This window comes from Oenanthe melanoleuca, chromosome 8 (assembly GCF_029582105.1).
Source record: "Oenanthe melanoleuca isolate GR-GAL-2019-014 chromosome 8, OMel1.0, whole genome shotgun sequence".
NCBI lineage: Eukaryota > Metazoa > Chordata > Aves > Passeriformes > Muscicapidae > Oenanthe > Oenanthe melanoleuca.
In genome coordinates, this window is record NC_079342.1 from 4,497,900 (window position 1) to 4,513,200 (window position 15,301).

Here is a 15,301-nt window from a genome sequence, read left to right on the forward strand (position 1 = left end):
TCCTAACCTAAACTGGGATTCTGGCTTTAAAGGCATGGAGATCCAGGGAAGTTGTCCATGGTCAGTCCAAGGCAAGCTCTCATTTCCTCTAAGTCACTGTGTAGTGAAGATGCTTCTTTGCACACAGGCTGATAAAATAATGAGATGCTTTCTTCAGCTCTCCCTACTTTGGCCTTAGCTAGGAATATGAAGAAAATATTTTTTGTCAGATATTAAGTATTTGCAAACCTTGCTTCGAGTCCTCTAGCTTTAAATATTATGCCTTTTTGAGATTTTGCTAAACCCACTTCCCACCTTTTTGCAAAGGCCCAAGGTAAAAAACTTCCCGCTCGCCTTGGAAGAGCGCCGGCTTTCAGCGTGAAAGCTGGGACTGTTCCTTTAAACACAACCCCAATATGTCTGGGTATTTCAGCACATATGGGCCACGATGCTTAAACCCTCCCCAGCTGGTCCGGCCGTGCTGCCGCGCGGCTCCGTCTTTGTTCGCGGCTCGGAGGGAGGGTGGTGAGAGACGGAGCAAGCTGTGAGTGCTGCGGGCTGCCATCCTGCGGGGCCAGCGGGGGCAGCGGGGCTTGTCCTGCCCGCGGGGACAGCGGCTTTGCGAGACGCTCTCCGCGGGGGACACCATGTCCTTGGAAGCAGGAGCTCGGAGGAGCCCTTTAAACCGCCCGCAGGCACTTTGTTCTCGATTTTCTGCCCTTCTCTCCCTTCCCCCTCCCGTCTTTTGTTGTTTCTCAGGCTGGCTCTAACACGAGTCCCCTTATCCCCACCATCCCCCATGGGCACAGCCCCTTTCAGAGGATGCCGTGGATTCCTGCAAGCGCAGGGATGTGGAGTGGAATATTCCTTGCCAGGTGAAGATCAGAGATTTCCTTCCCTTTGGACGTCCAGAACCACCCCGTGGTGGCAGTTCCGTGGGGAATCGGTGTCGGTGCTGTTGGCAACTGGGGCATCTGTGGAGATGGAAGTTTGGAGCTTGGGTGGGTGGCTGATGCCCAGCCAGGGCAGGGGCTCACATCCTGCCTCTCCTGCCGGGCAGGGATGTTCAGAGATGCTCCTGATCTCTGGCTGCCCCCAGGAAGCCCCTGCCACCCGTGCAGCACTGTGCAGGGGAGAGGGGCTTTGCTTCGCTTCCTTTCTTCTTCCTCATGTGCAGCCTAAATACCTTCTTAATTTCATCTCATTATTTCCTGCCTAAATAATTCCCGTTTCTCCTGGGGACCGTTTTTAAACCTTTGATCTTCTCTGAAGTCTCACAGTCCTGATCACATCCTTTCTGTTTAAATGAATCAAACGCCTTTTTGACTCATGATTTATAAATTTGCCCACAGAGGAACAGAGGCACACCTTGAAATCACCCACCACGTCTGTGGCTGGAGGAGAAGTGCCCTGGGCTGATCCAGAGCATGTTCCGTGCCTGGCTCCTCTGCTTCCCTGCTGCAAGTCACTCTCCCCCTGCCTCCCTCCACCCTCCCACCCACTCTTCAGCTGACAGCCGCTTGCTTGGGCTCAGCCCCAGCCTGGGAATGGCCATTCCCGGGTCAGCAGAAGGGTGAATGTGCCGGGGGTTGATGGATGCTGTCTCCTGGGAGCGGGGCACAGCTGCTGTGTGCACAGCCCTGGCCCTCCATCTCCTGGGAATCACCAATGCAGAGCACAGCCAAGGGGAGGGAGAGGAGCAGCTGTGCAGGTACCAGTGTCATGGGCACTGTCTTGATGCTGAGGCAGTGGTGGAAAGGCTGGAAGACAGTGGGTGTTGCCCAGGATGGATGTGATGGGGATAAACAAGTTGCTCCATAGTGGAGTGATGCAGAAGTTGGGGAGCACTTTGTTCCTGAGCCCAGGGAATAGTGGCTGGGAGGGCTGAGCACTCCTCCTGGATGAACCAGGGTTGTGGCAATGGAAAATACCCAGGAGAGGCTCCTGTGCCATGGCCAGACCTCGCCTGCATCTTTGCTGTGTGGGCCCACACTTGTTGATGAGTTCAGACCTCCTCTCAAGCCGTGAGGGAAGCAGGTAATTAAGCTCTGTGATGTTCCTGGGAGATCAGCAGGAGATGCACCAGCGTTGCAGCATCTCCCAGAGCCTGCACTGGGGCAGGACCTTCACACAGTGCCCAGGGACAGGGGGAGCTGCCCTGCTCCTCCTCCACATGTTCTTAGTGCTGATGGGGTGACACCATGCCCCAGGACAGAACCCAATGTTCCCTGACTCAGGATAGAGGGCTCCTGGCTGGGATGTCCCAATGCTCCCAGCAGCCCTCGGCATGGCTCCAGCAAGGCTGGGCAGTGGGGAGAGAGCCTGCACAAATATTATTGTTGTTGTTATTCCCCATAAATATATGCAGGCACTTAATGACCTTGGCATGGAGCATTTCCTGGGGATTCATGACCAGTTGGTGTTAATGGTCTTTAGCTGCACCTCAGGCCATCAGCTCCTCCCAGCCCATCATTAATCCACAGGAAATGTCTCGGGCATCGATCCTCATTGCTTAATTAATAAATGCAACTTGTCTCCTGCCTGAGATTTAGAGATACTCACTGCTTCTCTCCCTGCTGCTTTGAAGGTGACTTTTTTAGCGCAGGTCCCTCACGCTGGGAGGCCCTCGTGGGATTTTATTTCCTGGCATTCATGTGGGTGTGGGCTGTGGCAGCAGGAAAGTCTTTTCTCTCCTGGGCGGGAGGGAAGGAACTGAGCTGCTGTTGGGCTTGGGGTTTCTCCAGCTAATGTGGCACAGCACAAGGAGCACATCATTCCCACCAAACCCACAGGCTTGATTACCTTCAGCCGAGCGCATCCAAGAGCCTGGGCGAGAAGTAGCGTGAGCCAGCGTGGAAGAACATGGCAATTCTCCAAGGCCTTAGCAGGTTCTGTAATAATCAATGCTTTTTGCCCATGAGTCACAATTCATCTCTAATCTTCCTCGGGGGAGGTGGGATTTGCTATCTTTAGTGCTCACGACTGCCGCTTTCCCGGGCTGAGCGTCCCGCTGAGCCTGGGCTCCTGCTGCAGGGATGCTGACCTGGCAGCCACGTTCCACCCCTGCTCCCTGCTCCTCCAGCCTTCACCACCAGCTGGCTTTGTGCACTGGGTGCCGCAGTATAAATCATGTTAATTCCTGAGATGCTTTTCCGCGGTAACTCTGAAATTCCCATTTTGGTTCGCCGGCGTGCCTGGCGAACTAAATTATTTTCATAGCCCCTTAAGGGCATATTGTCAGCCCAGACTTACTGCAGTTATACACCATTTCTGAAACATTAATATCTCTTCTAAATATAGTGTATTGACAAGGTATCTGGTATAGTGTAAATCCTTGGGACATTTGATCCAGATCATTAAAACTGAGTGAAGGGAGGGTGGAATAGATCAAGTTACCTTGCTGCTCTTAATTCAAACAAGCGATGAATTATTCATTCCGCTATTAATTCTACAGTCCTCCTGCTTTTTATTTATTTCTCTCTTTATTTATTTTTTTCCTCCCAGATAGACAGCTCCAAAAGGATGCTCGGGCAGTGGTGAGGGGAGATTTGCCTGCTGGAGGATGGGGTGCACAGGGCTGGGCTGTCTGGCAGCGCTGGCCGTGCTCTGCGGGGCTCTCGGGGATGCTCCCAGCAGAGGTAAGAGCCTGCTCCCAGCTCCTGGTGGGCTGGATGGGCATCCGTGGTTCCTGAGGAGGGGAGGGCTGTTTACAGGTGCCACAGTGGCTCTGGGGTGTGAGTGGGTTCCAGCTGTCCTGCAGGGAGAGGGGCTGGCTCAGGCCAGGGGCAAGGAGCTGGGATCTGGAGTCACTGTTGTGGTGGCAGCAAGTGTGGGACACTGCTCCATGCTTGGATTTCTTACTGAGGTACTGGTACCTTACTGAGGACTGCAGGTAGGGGTTGTCCTTTTGTGGTGTGCAGGTGCTTTGTTAGCTTCTGGAGTTGCACTTGCCTATATAAATCTATATACACATATATATTTATATGTGAATGTATGCATGTAGTGTATGTGGCAGGCATGCAACAAACCTCTCACTTTACCCAGATAAAAGCTCCCCCAGGATGCAGGGCAGGGTTAGCAGATGACACAGTAATTCAGGGGATAGGGTGGCCCTAGTAATCCCCCATCCCAAAACAGCAGAACCTTTCTCACAGAAGGGCTAAGCCAGAAATCAAAACCCATCCCTGACCCTGGTGCAGGTGCTCCTCAGGCCGCACCACTGCCCTGTGGTGTCTGCTCATCCCCCACATACACCCACCTGGGCTTCCCAGAGCACCTCAAGGCTCCCAGCCCTTCATCCATCCATCTGTCTTCACCGTGGCTACTCACCTCTCACAGGCTCCCTCTTGGGTATTTATTTCAACAACATTATTCCTTTAGTACCAGCCCCATATTACTTCACTGCCTATCACAAGTAATTAGCAAGGAGATTTTAGATCTGGCCAGACACACACTCGTGGTGCTGCATCCCACACATCCCAGGACCCCCTTACTGGGAGGTCACTGTGCCAGTGAGCACAATGAAAAGCAATGTGCACAGGCTGACTATTGATTTGCAATATACTTGGCCCAGATTGATGGCAGCGAGTGCCCAGCCTTGTTTGGGAACCCACACGTCTCCTGGGGGCTGTGCAGGGTCTGCATCCCTCCCAGACATGATGTATGTTCCCCCTGTATCAGCCTCTTTACCCAGCCCTAATCAGACCCAGGGGCAGGTGACAGCCGGCCCCCTCTCTGCCTTATTTTATAATAACCATGTCTCAGTATAAAGATTTCATTAGGAAATCGATCCCTACATGCATAACTCATTGTTCAGAATATCAAGCCCTTCACCCCTGTTTCCCCCAGCTCGAATTCTCTGGTACCACCATTGTATGGAGGGAGTGTGGTCAGTGAGAAGCACAAAGCTGAAGGGCTTGGGCATTGGTGAGCCTGGTACCACTGAGCCTTTAAAACTCACTCCCAACTTCATTTTCCCCAGCCATAAACAGTGGGGATGCTGTGCTGTCATTGGCAGGACAAGCTAAAGGGCACAGCTGAGCCCTGCTGGGGCAAAGGGGCTACACAGAGGGATGAAAGGTGATGGGGCACACATGTCCTCTAGAGAGAGTGGGTGGGAGCCCAGTGGAGTTCTGCAGGATGCTGATGTTTGGGTACTGTGGTGGTGGGATGGAGCTGGTGTCGTGCATCCTGTCTCCATTCTTTCAGGCTTCCCCTGGAAAGGGGACATCACACCCACTTCTGTGTCCCTCAGGCATCAAATGTGGGGGAGTACTTTCAGCACCCTCTGGCAATTTCTCCAGCCCCAACTTCCCGGGGCTGTATCCCTACGAGACAGAGTGCACGTGGCTCATCGTGGTGGCCGAGGGCTCCTCCGTCCTGCTCTCCTTCAGCCACTTCGAGCTGGAGTACCACGACACCTGCGCCTACGACTACCTGCAGGTCTACAACGGGGCTGCCCAGGACCGGGGCAACCTGCTGGGCACCTTCTGTGGCCACAGCCCCCCGCCGCCCTTCTCCTCCGCCTGGCACGTCATGGCCGTGGTGTTCCGCTCCGACCGGCACGTGGCCAAGCACGGCTTCGCCGCCGCCTACAGGAAAGGTAGCAGGGAGGTGTGCTGGTCACTGAGCATCCATCCACCCATCCATCCCTCCACCTCTCCTCTTCCACTGCCCTCACCATCCTTGCCTCCTTGCAGACGCCTGTGGCGGGCAGCTGACGGGGCTCTCTGGGGAGATCACCAGCCCCCGCTACCCCGAGAGTTACCCCAACGATGCCGAGTGCCGCTGGAGCATCGGGGCCGCCGGTGGTGGTGGCCCCCTCACCCTGGTGTTTGCTGACTTCCAGATGGAGGGGGGCCAAGGCTGTGGCTTCGACTACGTGGCCCTGTTTGATGGCCCCACCGTCACTGCCCCCCACCTGGGGCGTTACTGCGGCAGCAAGCGCCCGCCCCGCACCGTCTCCTCCACCCCACACCTCCTCATCGTCTTCAAGTCGGACTTCAACATCGGTGGCAGGGGCTTCAAGGCCCATTTCTACTCGGGTGCGGGGGTCTCAGGGTGGTGGGGCACTGGGAAGGACGTGGGGCAGGCACTGGGGTGGGGTGGTGATTCTCTCCCTCCCACAGCAGCAAGGGGAGATGATCATGGCAGGGTTCCATTGGGGAGAGCCCATGAGGTGATGGTGGGAATATAAACCACCACACAATGCAAATGGCATCACTGTGGCTATTCCAAGCCTTGGGCTGCCCTCTTGAGCAGGAGTCAACCTTGCTCATGCCATTCCCTGGGGATATGGGAATGTAATGGGAATATTGCTCCTGTAGGACTCTTGCTGCCTTGGGAGTTTCTGTGCCCCAAAACTGCTGGCTGTCCATTAGCCAAATACAAGGCTGGGAGCAGCGAGGTGAAGGGCAGAGCATCCTTTAGCAGCAAAACAAGTGCTCACTCATCCACACCCAGGAGGCTTCAGGTTTGCTTCTGATTTTTCCTTTCCCATTTTCCCTGAGCAGGCGAGTGCCAGGAGGTGTTCACCACCATCAAAGGGAATTTCTCCAGCCCTCAGTACCCCAACTTCTACCCCAACAACCTCAAGTGCCAGTGGAGCATCCATCTGCCCCCAGGCTACCGGGTCAAGGTCTTCTTCCTGGACATGGAGCTGGAGGGCCGGAGCAGCCTGACAGGTGGCTGTGACTATGACCACTTGTCTGCCTTTGATGGTGGCACTGAGCATGGATCCCTGCTGGGGCGCTGGTGTGGGCGGGAGAGCCTGGCCCCCGTCACCTCCCGCAGCAACCGCCTGCTCCTGGTCCTCCACACCGACCGCAACACGGCCAAGAGGGGCTTCTCCATCTCCTACGTGGGAGGTAAGGGCCCCCTTGGGTGCTCCTCAGCAGCTGAGATCAGCCTGAGACCATGTAAATTCCAGAAGGATCGTCAGTGAAGATTCCTGTTTGCAGGAGCAGAGCCCGTGGCTCCTTAGGGATGGGGCAGAGGGAGACGTGGCAGTGAGCTGCACGTTGTGTTTAGTATTCAGGAGATGCTTTTTTAGTATTCAAGAAATGCTTTTTTAGTATTCAAGAGATGCTTTCCAGCTTCAGATTCCTGTGTGTCTGCCACTGCCATGCTCCTGTTCCTCTCTCAGGGGGTGAGGGAGAGAAAACATGGGGGTTTTAATGGGCCAAAACCCCAGAGCAGGTGAGCAGCTCCAGCATCACAGCCTTGTTCCCTGATCTGGATGCTCTGGCCATGCCAGCTCGTGGCTGAGCAAGCAGAAATGAACTGTGTCCCCTGCTTCACTGGCAGCAGGACCCCCGGGGCGCAGCATTCCCAGATCCACCTGGCCAGCCCTGCCTGGCATGCTGGCATGCTCTGTCCCAGCCAGCATGCCTGGCATGTCCACAGCTGGTGGGAGGAGCAGTGTGTAACCTTCCTGCTCCATTTGCCAACCTTTGCACCTCAAACGCCAGCAAATTTATGGTGTTTGTTGTATTTCAGTGTAATTACATCTGAGCTGACCTGTGGGTCAGGGATGATTCAGCCAGGGCCAGCCTTTCCAGAGGGCTGGAGCCAGAGAAGGGCTGCTGGACTGGCTGCACAGGCACTGGGGAGGCTGGCCCTGGGTTTTAGCCCTCAGATGCAAAATCTTTCTTCACTTCCAGCATAGCAGAAAAGATTTGGAGGTATGTGGCTCTTGGAGTTAGAGATGGGATAGAGTTTTGTCCTGAGCCTCTGCAACCTCTGGAGGGAGAGACGTGGTACTGAAATTTAGTAGGGCTGTAGTGTGCCCAGCAGGTCTGTCCCTGTCCTAGTCCCACTGATTTCTCACTGGTTTACAGCTGTGTGCAGGGAGAGAATCTTGGTGTCACTGCTCCAGAGGGGCAGGCTGCAGACAGAGAGATGGGGTGCTGCTGAAGAGTGGGGGATGTCTCATCACAGAGAGAGAGGGGTGTGACATCCCCCAACTGCCCAAGGCTCCTGCATCCCCTGGTGCACACTGCCAGATGCATGCTAGGGGAGGACAAAGGCTTGGATGTGAAACTGATCCTTCCTCCACAGAGCTGAGCCTGCTGGCTGTGTTTGCCCAGTGACTCCAGCATCTGCTTGTGATTAACGTCCTGCGTGTCACATCCAGCTGCCAGCACCGCCGGGAGAGCTGCTCCCTGGGCACACCAGCCTCTCCCTGCCACCACCTTCCTCAGCAGCCCACAGAGCCAAAGGGGCACCTCATCCCTGCATCCACACCCACAGCCCTTCAGCCATGCAGATGTTTCCCTTTCAGGCCCTCCAAAAGGCATGGCTTGGGCGGGGCGTGTGTGATTTATGGCTGTTGAAATGAAAGCCTTCACGGCAGGAGAGAGGATCCACTTTCTCCTCCTCTTGATCTAATGCACTTTAGTTATTTGGTAAATCTTCTAATGGTTTTATAATGCACTAAGCGAAGCAAAGTGACACTATTTTTTCATATTGATTTTATTGCATCTTCCCAGTTTCATAAGGCTGAGATTCAGAGGGAGCTGGAATAATTCAATAATTCATATTGCCCAAGTGGTTAGTTCAAGCTGAGCAAGGATTCACTTTAAAGAGGGGGGTATTCTTCCTCCCACTTCTTTCCCTGTGTGGATGCTTTCTACATCCAGAGAGGCCAAACATGGTGCCAGAAGGAGAGATGGAGAAGGGCTGGAGTCACCATTGCCTTGCTCTTCATCATGGCATCATGGGCAGCCCAACAGCAGCTCCTTCCACACACTGCTTTCCAGCTCACCATCAAAATTAGCATTCTGAGGACTGGGGTGGCTGGTGATGCTTGAAACTGTGACTGGGCTGGGCCATTCCCCAAGAGGATGCCCTAAGGCCATGGACCCAGCTCAGCCTTTCAGGAGGGCCACGTGGCAGCTATGAAGCTGCATCACTCCAGGAGGTGCAGGGCATCCAAGATGTGTCTCCTCTGTTTCATCAATGTAGTGTCTCTTGCAGGGGTGTTGTAGGATGCAGGGGAGCTCTGTGCCCATGGCAAGCCATCCACAAAGCTCTCGTGATCTGGTCCTGGGCAGCAACTCAAATGTCCTGCTGGCTTTGCAGTGATGGAGAGTGGCAGTGACAGCAGGATGGTGTTGCCTATAATGGCACTTGTGTGTCACTTGGACACCTAAAAAGGAGGATGAGGTTCAAAAGGGTTGATGGTGAGATCTCTCCCTTGGGCAGAAAGCAGAGCAGTGCCTGGGAGCCATCCATGTCTGCCCTTGGCATGGGACAGGGCTAAAATACTGGTATTGATTGCTTTCTGAATTCTGGAGGTAGCTTTTTCCTGAAAACCTACACATGCACCCTGTTTTCTGTCTCAATAGTTGTGCCCATGAACGTCAGCTGCACCCGGACAGACTTCCACATCCAGATCCCTGTGCAGTCCCTGGCCCAGCTGGAGAGGAATAGGATTTATTTGGGAACCCCCTCCTGTGCAGCCCAGGTGGTTGGCAGGAACTTTAAAATACACACCAGGTTTGACACCTGTGGCACTGAATCCCAGGTAAGTGACCAGCAAACCCTCCTTTAAAGCAAGCTGAGTAAATGGTTAGCCCTGTGCTGGCTGCAGAGAGGTATTCCCAGTCCCTCCCACATTTTCCCAGTAGATACTGGCCTGATTCCTGGCCCATCCCTCCAAACCCCTTGGAAAGGAGCTGCACAAAGCCCTGATGAGCCATGTCCCTTTCTTGCAGAGACGCAACAACACCTCTGTCATCGTCAGCACCCTGTACATTGATTTTTCAGTGGGAGATCAGGAGGACATCCACCAGTACGAGGTGCAGTGTGAACCAAAGAGGAAGGAAGCCTCAGTGACCCTTATTGCTGGCCCTGATCCATCCAGGCTGAGCCAGGCCGAAAACCTGGTGGATGCCCAGCAGTGGGAGGGGGAAGCGATGGATGCCCGTGAAATGAAGAGCCAGGACACCAGCGACATCATCTTCATCAGCATCTGCATCCTGGCTGGGCTCCTCATGGTCATCGCCGTGGTGGGGCTGGTGCTTCTCTAGGATGCTCTTTCCAGACTCCAGGGATTGAGTCCCAGCCCTGCCCAGGGCAGAAAGGCACCCCAAAATCCACCCTCACCCCAGGCTGAGCCCTAACACAGTTGCCCAAACAGAGACACAGCTCCCTGAAACTGAGCCGGAACCCAACCTCCACCTTCTCTTAGTGCCTGAAAAATCTGGGCAATAGGCAGCCGTTTCCCTTCCCAATTTGTTTTCCTCTGTCTCAATCTGTCCATTTGGCTCAGGAATGCAATTCTTGTGCTCCCTAACTCTTCCCGCACCTGCTTCAATTTGTTTTCCCTGTAGTGCTGCTGCTTTCAGGAAAGTAACATTGTTTGCCGATGGCTGCAAATCTTCCTGTCAATTATTTCTAGCTGAATTCTTGGAGGTACAAACCATCCCCAAATGTAGCTATATTCCCAACAAATGTTCTCTGTGCTCCTGGCCCATGCTTGGGGGGTCTGTGGAGCGGTGTTACAGGGATCTCCACCTGGCACACACAGATGTAGCTCATGTAGGTGCTCCCAGGTGATGTTTCTGGGTGATGTGATGAGATGCATTTGCTGTGCCCTGGAGCTCCTCGTTTGATCTTCTCATGTTGTCTCACCTACTCGCAGGACTCACCTGAGTGCCTCAGCCACCAGCAGCTGGAGGGGAGGAGAACAATCCTCTTCTCTCTGTGTTTTCCTCCTTTGCAGCATATCCAGGTGTCCATGGCTATGAACTCTCTACCAGCATTACTCCTGAAGTTTGAAAATGTGGGCAAATCCTACTATGGCTTGGGGAGAAGTTGGAGTGCAGAGGTTTTGGTAACTCTGTAAAGACAACCTTGGCAGGAGGGGCTGGCTCCCCTGGGACCTCAGTGACACCAGATCTCCACTCGTGGTCCTTGCAGAAGGTGAGCATGAAAAGAGGAGTCCTGTGATCATCTGCCCCTCCAGAAATCTGGGGATCCTCACCAAGAGCCCTGATGGATGGCAGAATGACCTCTGCCTGCCTCTGTGCCACCCCAGCACAAAGGACATTCCCCTTCAGCATCAGAGAGGGGGTGGCTGTCACAGAGCAGCCTGTGTTCATCTCTGTGGGTCAGAGCCAGCGTGTGTCAAAGCCATATGAAATCTTGCTGTGGAAAGAGACCACCCCTCCTCCTCCTCTGTGAAACACACTGCAGTGCAGGGAGAGGAGTATCCCAGTGTGGTCATTTGGGGCACAGCAAACCCCTCGTGCTGTTGAATCCAGCATTTAGCAGGGACTGGCAGGAGAGTCCCACCGGTGCAAGGCTGCCCTGACTGATGTCCTGCTTCCCTCTGGGACAATTCTGTTCATCAGGGGAAGCAGCAGCAAAGGAATAGGATGATGATCCAGCAGCTTTTCCTCCTAGATTGCACTGAAAGAATGGGGAGGGAAGGAGGCTCAGGGCTGCACATGCCTCCTAAGGAGGAGCCTTCGTTACCGGAGCCTGGATTGATTTGGCGTTTGTTGGTGCAACACATCGGCAAATGCGAGATTTCCGAGGGAAATATTTGCCAGCACCGTTCAGCTCCATTAAGGGAATGTTTTGAGAGCCTGTTGTGTGCAGGATGGTAAACAAGGCCAGCCTCCCCCGCTGCCTGCAAAGCCTCACTGCCAGTTAATTGCTGGGTATAGAACTGTCAGCTTGAGACCACAGTGACAAGATTTGACAACTGAAAGAAACTTAAAGATATAATTAACCTTCTTGGTGGCCCAGATCTTGCTGAAACAGGTGAGCACTGTGGCTGCTCATGCCTGGCAGGGAGCCCACAGCACCCAGCAGCATCCAGCCCGTGGCTGCAGGACAGGCACTCCTCGCCCAGCTGGAGCCTCCAGAGCCCTGCAGTTTGCAGGGGAAAAGGCTTTTCTGGATAGCTGTTGGTGTTGCACTCAAATAAGGGGTTGGATCTGGTCACCCAGGGAGGGTTTCCAGCTCTGGCTCCAGTTCACAGCCATCCAAGCATCCCTGGGTGAAGTGCTCCCCCTGCACACATCCCTGTGGATGCAGGACTGGTGCTGTGGGAGCAGCTCTGCTCCTGAGTCAAGGGGATCCTCAGCAGCCCCAGGGCTGCAGGGTGTTGTCCAGGGATCATGGACAGAGTGATTAAAGCAACTTGAATGGCTCCAGAAGCCCTTTACCCACTTGTTTCTTGTGGCATTCACAGCTGCACCTGCCACCAGCAGTGAGCCACACGAGCCACTCATCTCACTTGAAGTGAGGAAACCTCTGGTGCTCACCAAACACCAGCCCTCCTCAGCCTCCAGTCCTCCTCCACCATGCCTCAGCCTCTCCACTGGATTTAGGTGTCCAGTCTCTCCCTGCCCTGCAGGAGTTTGCTCACTGGCATCCCCTGTTAAACAAGGTCTTCCCTGATGTACTGTCCTAGCTGGGGATGGAGACCAGTAGGGGACAGGGACTGCCCAGGTAATTTCCTGAAACAAACCCTTCTTCTTGTGTAAAAGCTGCTCAGATGAGTGGCAGACAGGTATCAGGAATCTATCACCAGCACTCCTTCCCTCCACCATGCCTGTGGTCCTCACACATCAGCCTCAGTTCCCTCCACAGAGTTTGCCCGGTGCTTCCCAAGCGAGCGGGAGAGCGGCGGGCACGGGCAGTGCTCCCATTGCTCATCTGATTATTTATTGATGATAAATAAATCCATGATGACTGGATTGAGCTGGGCTGGATGCAGCCTTCTTGTTTCCTGACTTTGCTTATGGACGTGGAGTCGTGTCTCTCTGGAGCAGACAAAGGCTTGGCTGCTGTGCAGGAGGGAGAGCCTCTGTTATCCCTCTGCAAGCGTCTGCGTGCAAATCCAGTGAAGAACTGTTGGGAAATTGTAGATCATAGAAAACAGGACTGCAAGAGCCCCCAGGGGATCAATTGGTTTATTCCTCTCTTTCCCTGGGGAGATTGCTCCTACTGGAGAGAAGCTGTGCTAAAATATCCGAAAAATCTCAGCCATGCTCTCTGCGTTTTCTCTGCTCACCAGGAAGGTTTTCCTGATGTGTCACACTGTGAGGGTGTGCTGCTGGGGAATGTGCTTTTGTGCTGCTGCACTGGACAAGAGAATGATGGTGGAAGTGCCCCAAAATGGGCACTGCTGCTGGCACAAGACCCTGCTCCCTCTGCCCAGAGACCCTGGGCAGGACTGGGCATCCCACTGGGGAGCCCAGCAAGCACAGGGTGTAATCCACCCCTTCCCAGGCTATTTACTCTATGTAATGTTCACTGTAAGTTTTCTGTGGTGACCCATGGTCCTCTGTGGGTGGACCTTCCCCCACTGCTCTGCTCAGAGGGTTAGTTATGTCTTTTCAGTTTTTATTCTCTAATCCCAGTCAGAATTGGGTTCTTATGATGCCCAGGGACCCAGTGCTGGAGCTGAGCCCATGACTGAGGATGCTGGTGGTGTACATCCTCTGCATCCTCTCCTCAAACATTTTTGGGTAATTTAGCAAGGACTGGCCCTTAGGCAAGCATAAGGGCAGCTCATGGGCTGGAGCAGGGTTTGCTGCTCCTCAGGGTGGTTTTCTTGGGGGTTACTGTGTAAGGCCAGGAGGCCACCAGCCACTTTTGCCATTCATGGCAAATCATGGCTCGCCAGGAGCTTGGCAAAGATAGGTCAGTGGGTGTGATTTTGTGCTGGGAAGGATGGAGCTCACAGGTACCCACTGGAGACCCTGGCCAGAGTGGCACAGATGAGGAAGCAGTAGTCAGGCAGCCCAGCCATCTGGGAAAACATAATGGATCAAGCATATGGACAATTAAAAATGCAATGACGGCATTTACCAGGAGCTGTTTTCCAAGCTTATTTTAAGCCCAGTTTCCTGATCATCACAGCCCCAGGGACAGCAAGGGCCCTGCTCGTGGGGATTTTGGTGTGTGGAGGCTGTGCTCCATGATGGGTGGGAGAGTTCACAGCTGGATTTTGAGCTTACAGTCATGTCTTTGTGGCAGCTTTGGGGATAACAGATTTGATCCTGCCTTCTCCCTCTGGCTAGCTCTGCATGTTGCAGCCCTCCTCCTCCTCTTCCCTCTATCTGGGACAGGAGTGCAGTGCTTGCAATGTGAACATTCCAGCTCAGGCAAAATATTGGCTACAGTAGAAATTATTTTGGCTTTTCTATTTTTCATGCCATTGGGGCTGGCTGTGCTAGAGGAACAGTGTTTGTCCATTATAGGAGCACCCTTTATAACAAGATAACTGCTTGCTAGATAATAATATATAATTAGCAAGGATCATTCCATAATCTAGTTTAATTGACAGATACCATGGATGTTGTTCAGGGAACTGCCAGCACAAGAATTGGAGCATCATTAATTGCAGTGTAACCCTGGCATGGGCTTCCCTTTTTTTTTTTTTTTTTTTTTTGATACTGTGACACATCACAGTTCCTTTGTGCCTCAGTTTCCCCTCCTGTGAGGTGCCACTTTCACCCACCTGAGTGTTGCCATGCCCTGCATGGAGGAACAAGGCTTTGCTGGTTGTGGTCAGCTGGGCTGGGGAATTCCCTCATGTGTTTCCCTCCCTCTACCTCTTCTTTTCTGCTTCCCTCTGTCCCTCCACTGCTCCACCCCCCTGCTTCTGCTCCATTACATACCCTGGAAGTTCCTGGAGCATCCTTTGGACTCCAAGGATTTCTGTGGCTGCTCCTTCCCTTAATGTCTCTCAGGGCCAGCTAAGCCAACCCTTCATATTACAGGGCTGCCAGGGAAGCAAATGAGATCTAAAAGTTTGGGTTCTTTGTGAAGAAACCTTTGAAGAGACTCTTGAAAGATGAAAACTGGTGAGCTGCTGAGCTCTCTCTTTTCCAAAGAACAGGGAGGGTCTTATCTACTCCCATCTTCTTTCACCCAAGTAATTTGCAGCAGGACAAAGCTCTCCTGAGCTGTGCCTGCTGATGGGGAACAGAGCAAGCTGTCACCTACTGCCTTCTCAAATCTGCTCTTCAAAGCCAGGGTCAGAAGTCAGCTCTGGCAGAAGTGAATTCCCTCTTCCACCCCTCCTGGTGCTGCCCTGAGCCCAGGCTGAATTCCCCAAGCATGGGGACACCAGAGGTGCTTCCCTCCTCTCTTTGCTGGGTGTAGCAGGTCTCTAGAAGTCTGCCAGCTTTATTTATCCTTTGCTGAAAGGAATCTGTGGGATGGGCTTAATCTGGAAGAAAAAAGAGAAAAATAAGAACTTTTCTCTAGATTGGGTGCCTTCCTCATTTAGCATTTCCCCTGTTAAATGGGAAACAGTGATTTCAGTCTCCATGCCAGAGAAACTGAGCACAGGAGT

At 53.4% G+C, this 15,301-nt stretch overlaps 1 protein-coding gene across 1 annotated transcript; it reads left to right on the plus strand.

Moving 5' to 3' along the window:
* The first annotated feature begins 2,760 nt into the window (after positions 1-2,760).
* CDCP2 (CUB domain containing protein 2) lies at positions 2,761-12,618 on the plus strand. Its single transcript, XM_056497493.1, has 7 exons — positions 2,761-2,867; positions 3,484-3,617; positions 5,234-5,581; positions 5,679-6,023; positions 6,492-6,845; positions 9,327-9,505; positions 9,696-12,618. Exons 2-7 carry the CDS (start codon positions 3,542-3,544, stop codon positions 10,008-10,010), a joined length of 1,617 nt encoding a protein of 538 aa, XP_056353468.1. The 5' UTR covers positions 2,761-2,867; positions 3,484-3,541; the 3' UTR covers positions 10,011-12,618.
* The last annotated feature ends 2,683 nt before the right edge of the window (positions 12,619-15,301 follow it).

What these genes read in the sequence shown, in the direction of transcription:
- CDCP2 (XM_056497493.1), top strand. Translation starts at nt 3,542, where the DNA reads ATGGGGTGCACAGGGCTGGGCTGTCTGGCAGCGCTGGCCGTGCTCTGC. An exon ending in CGCCGCCGCCTACAGGAAAG is followed by an intron (nt 5,582 to 5,678) that starts GTAGCAGGGAGG and finishes GCCTCCTTGCAG; the next exon opens with ACGCCTGTGGCGGGCAGCTG. An exon ending in CAAGGCCCATTTCTACTCGG is followed by an intron (nt 6,024 to 6,491) that starts GTGCGGGGGTCT and finishes TTCCCTGAGCAG; the next exon opens with GCGAGTGCCAGGAGGTGTTC.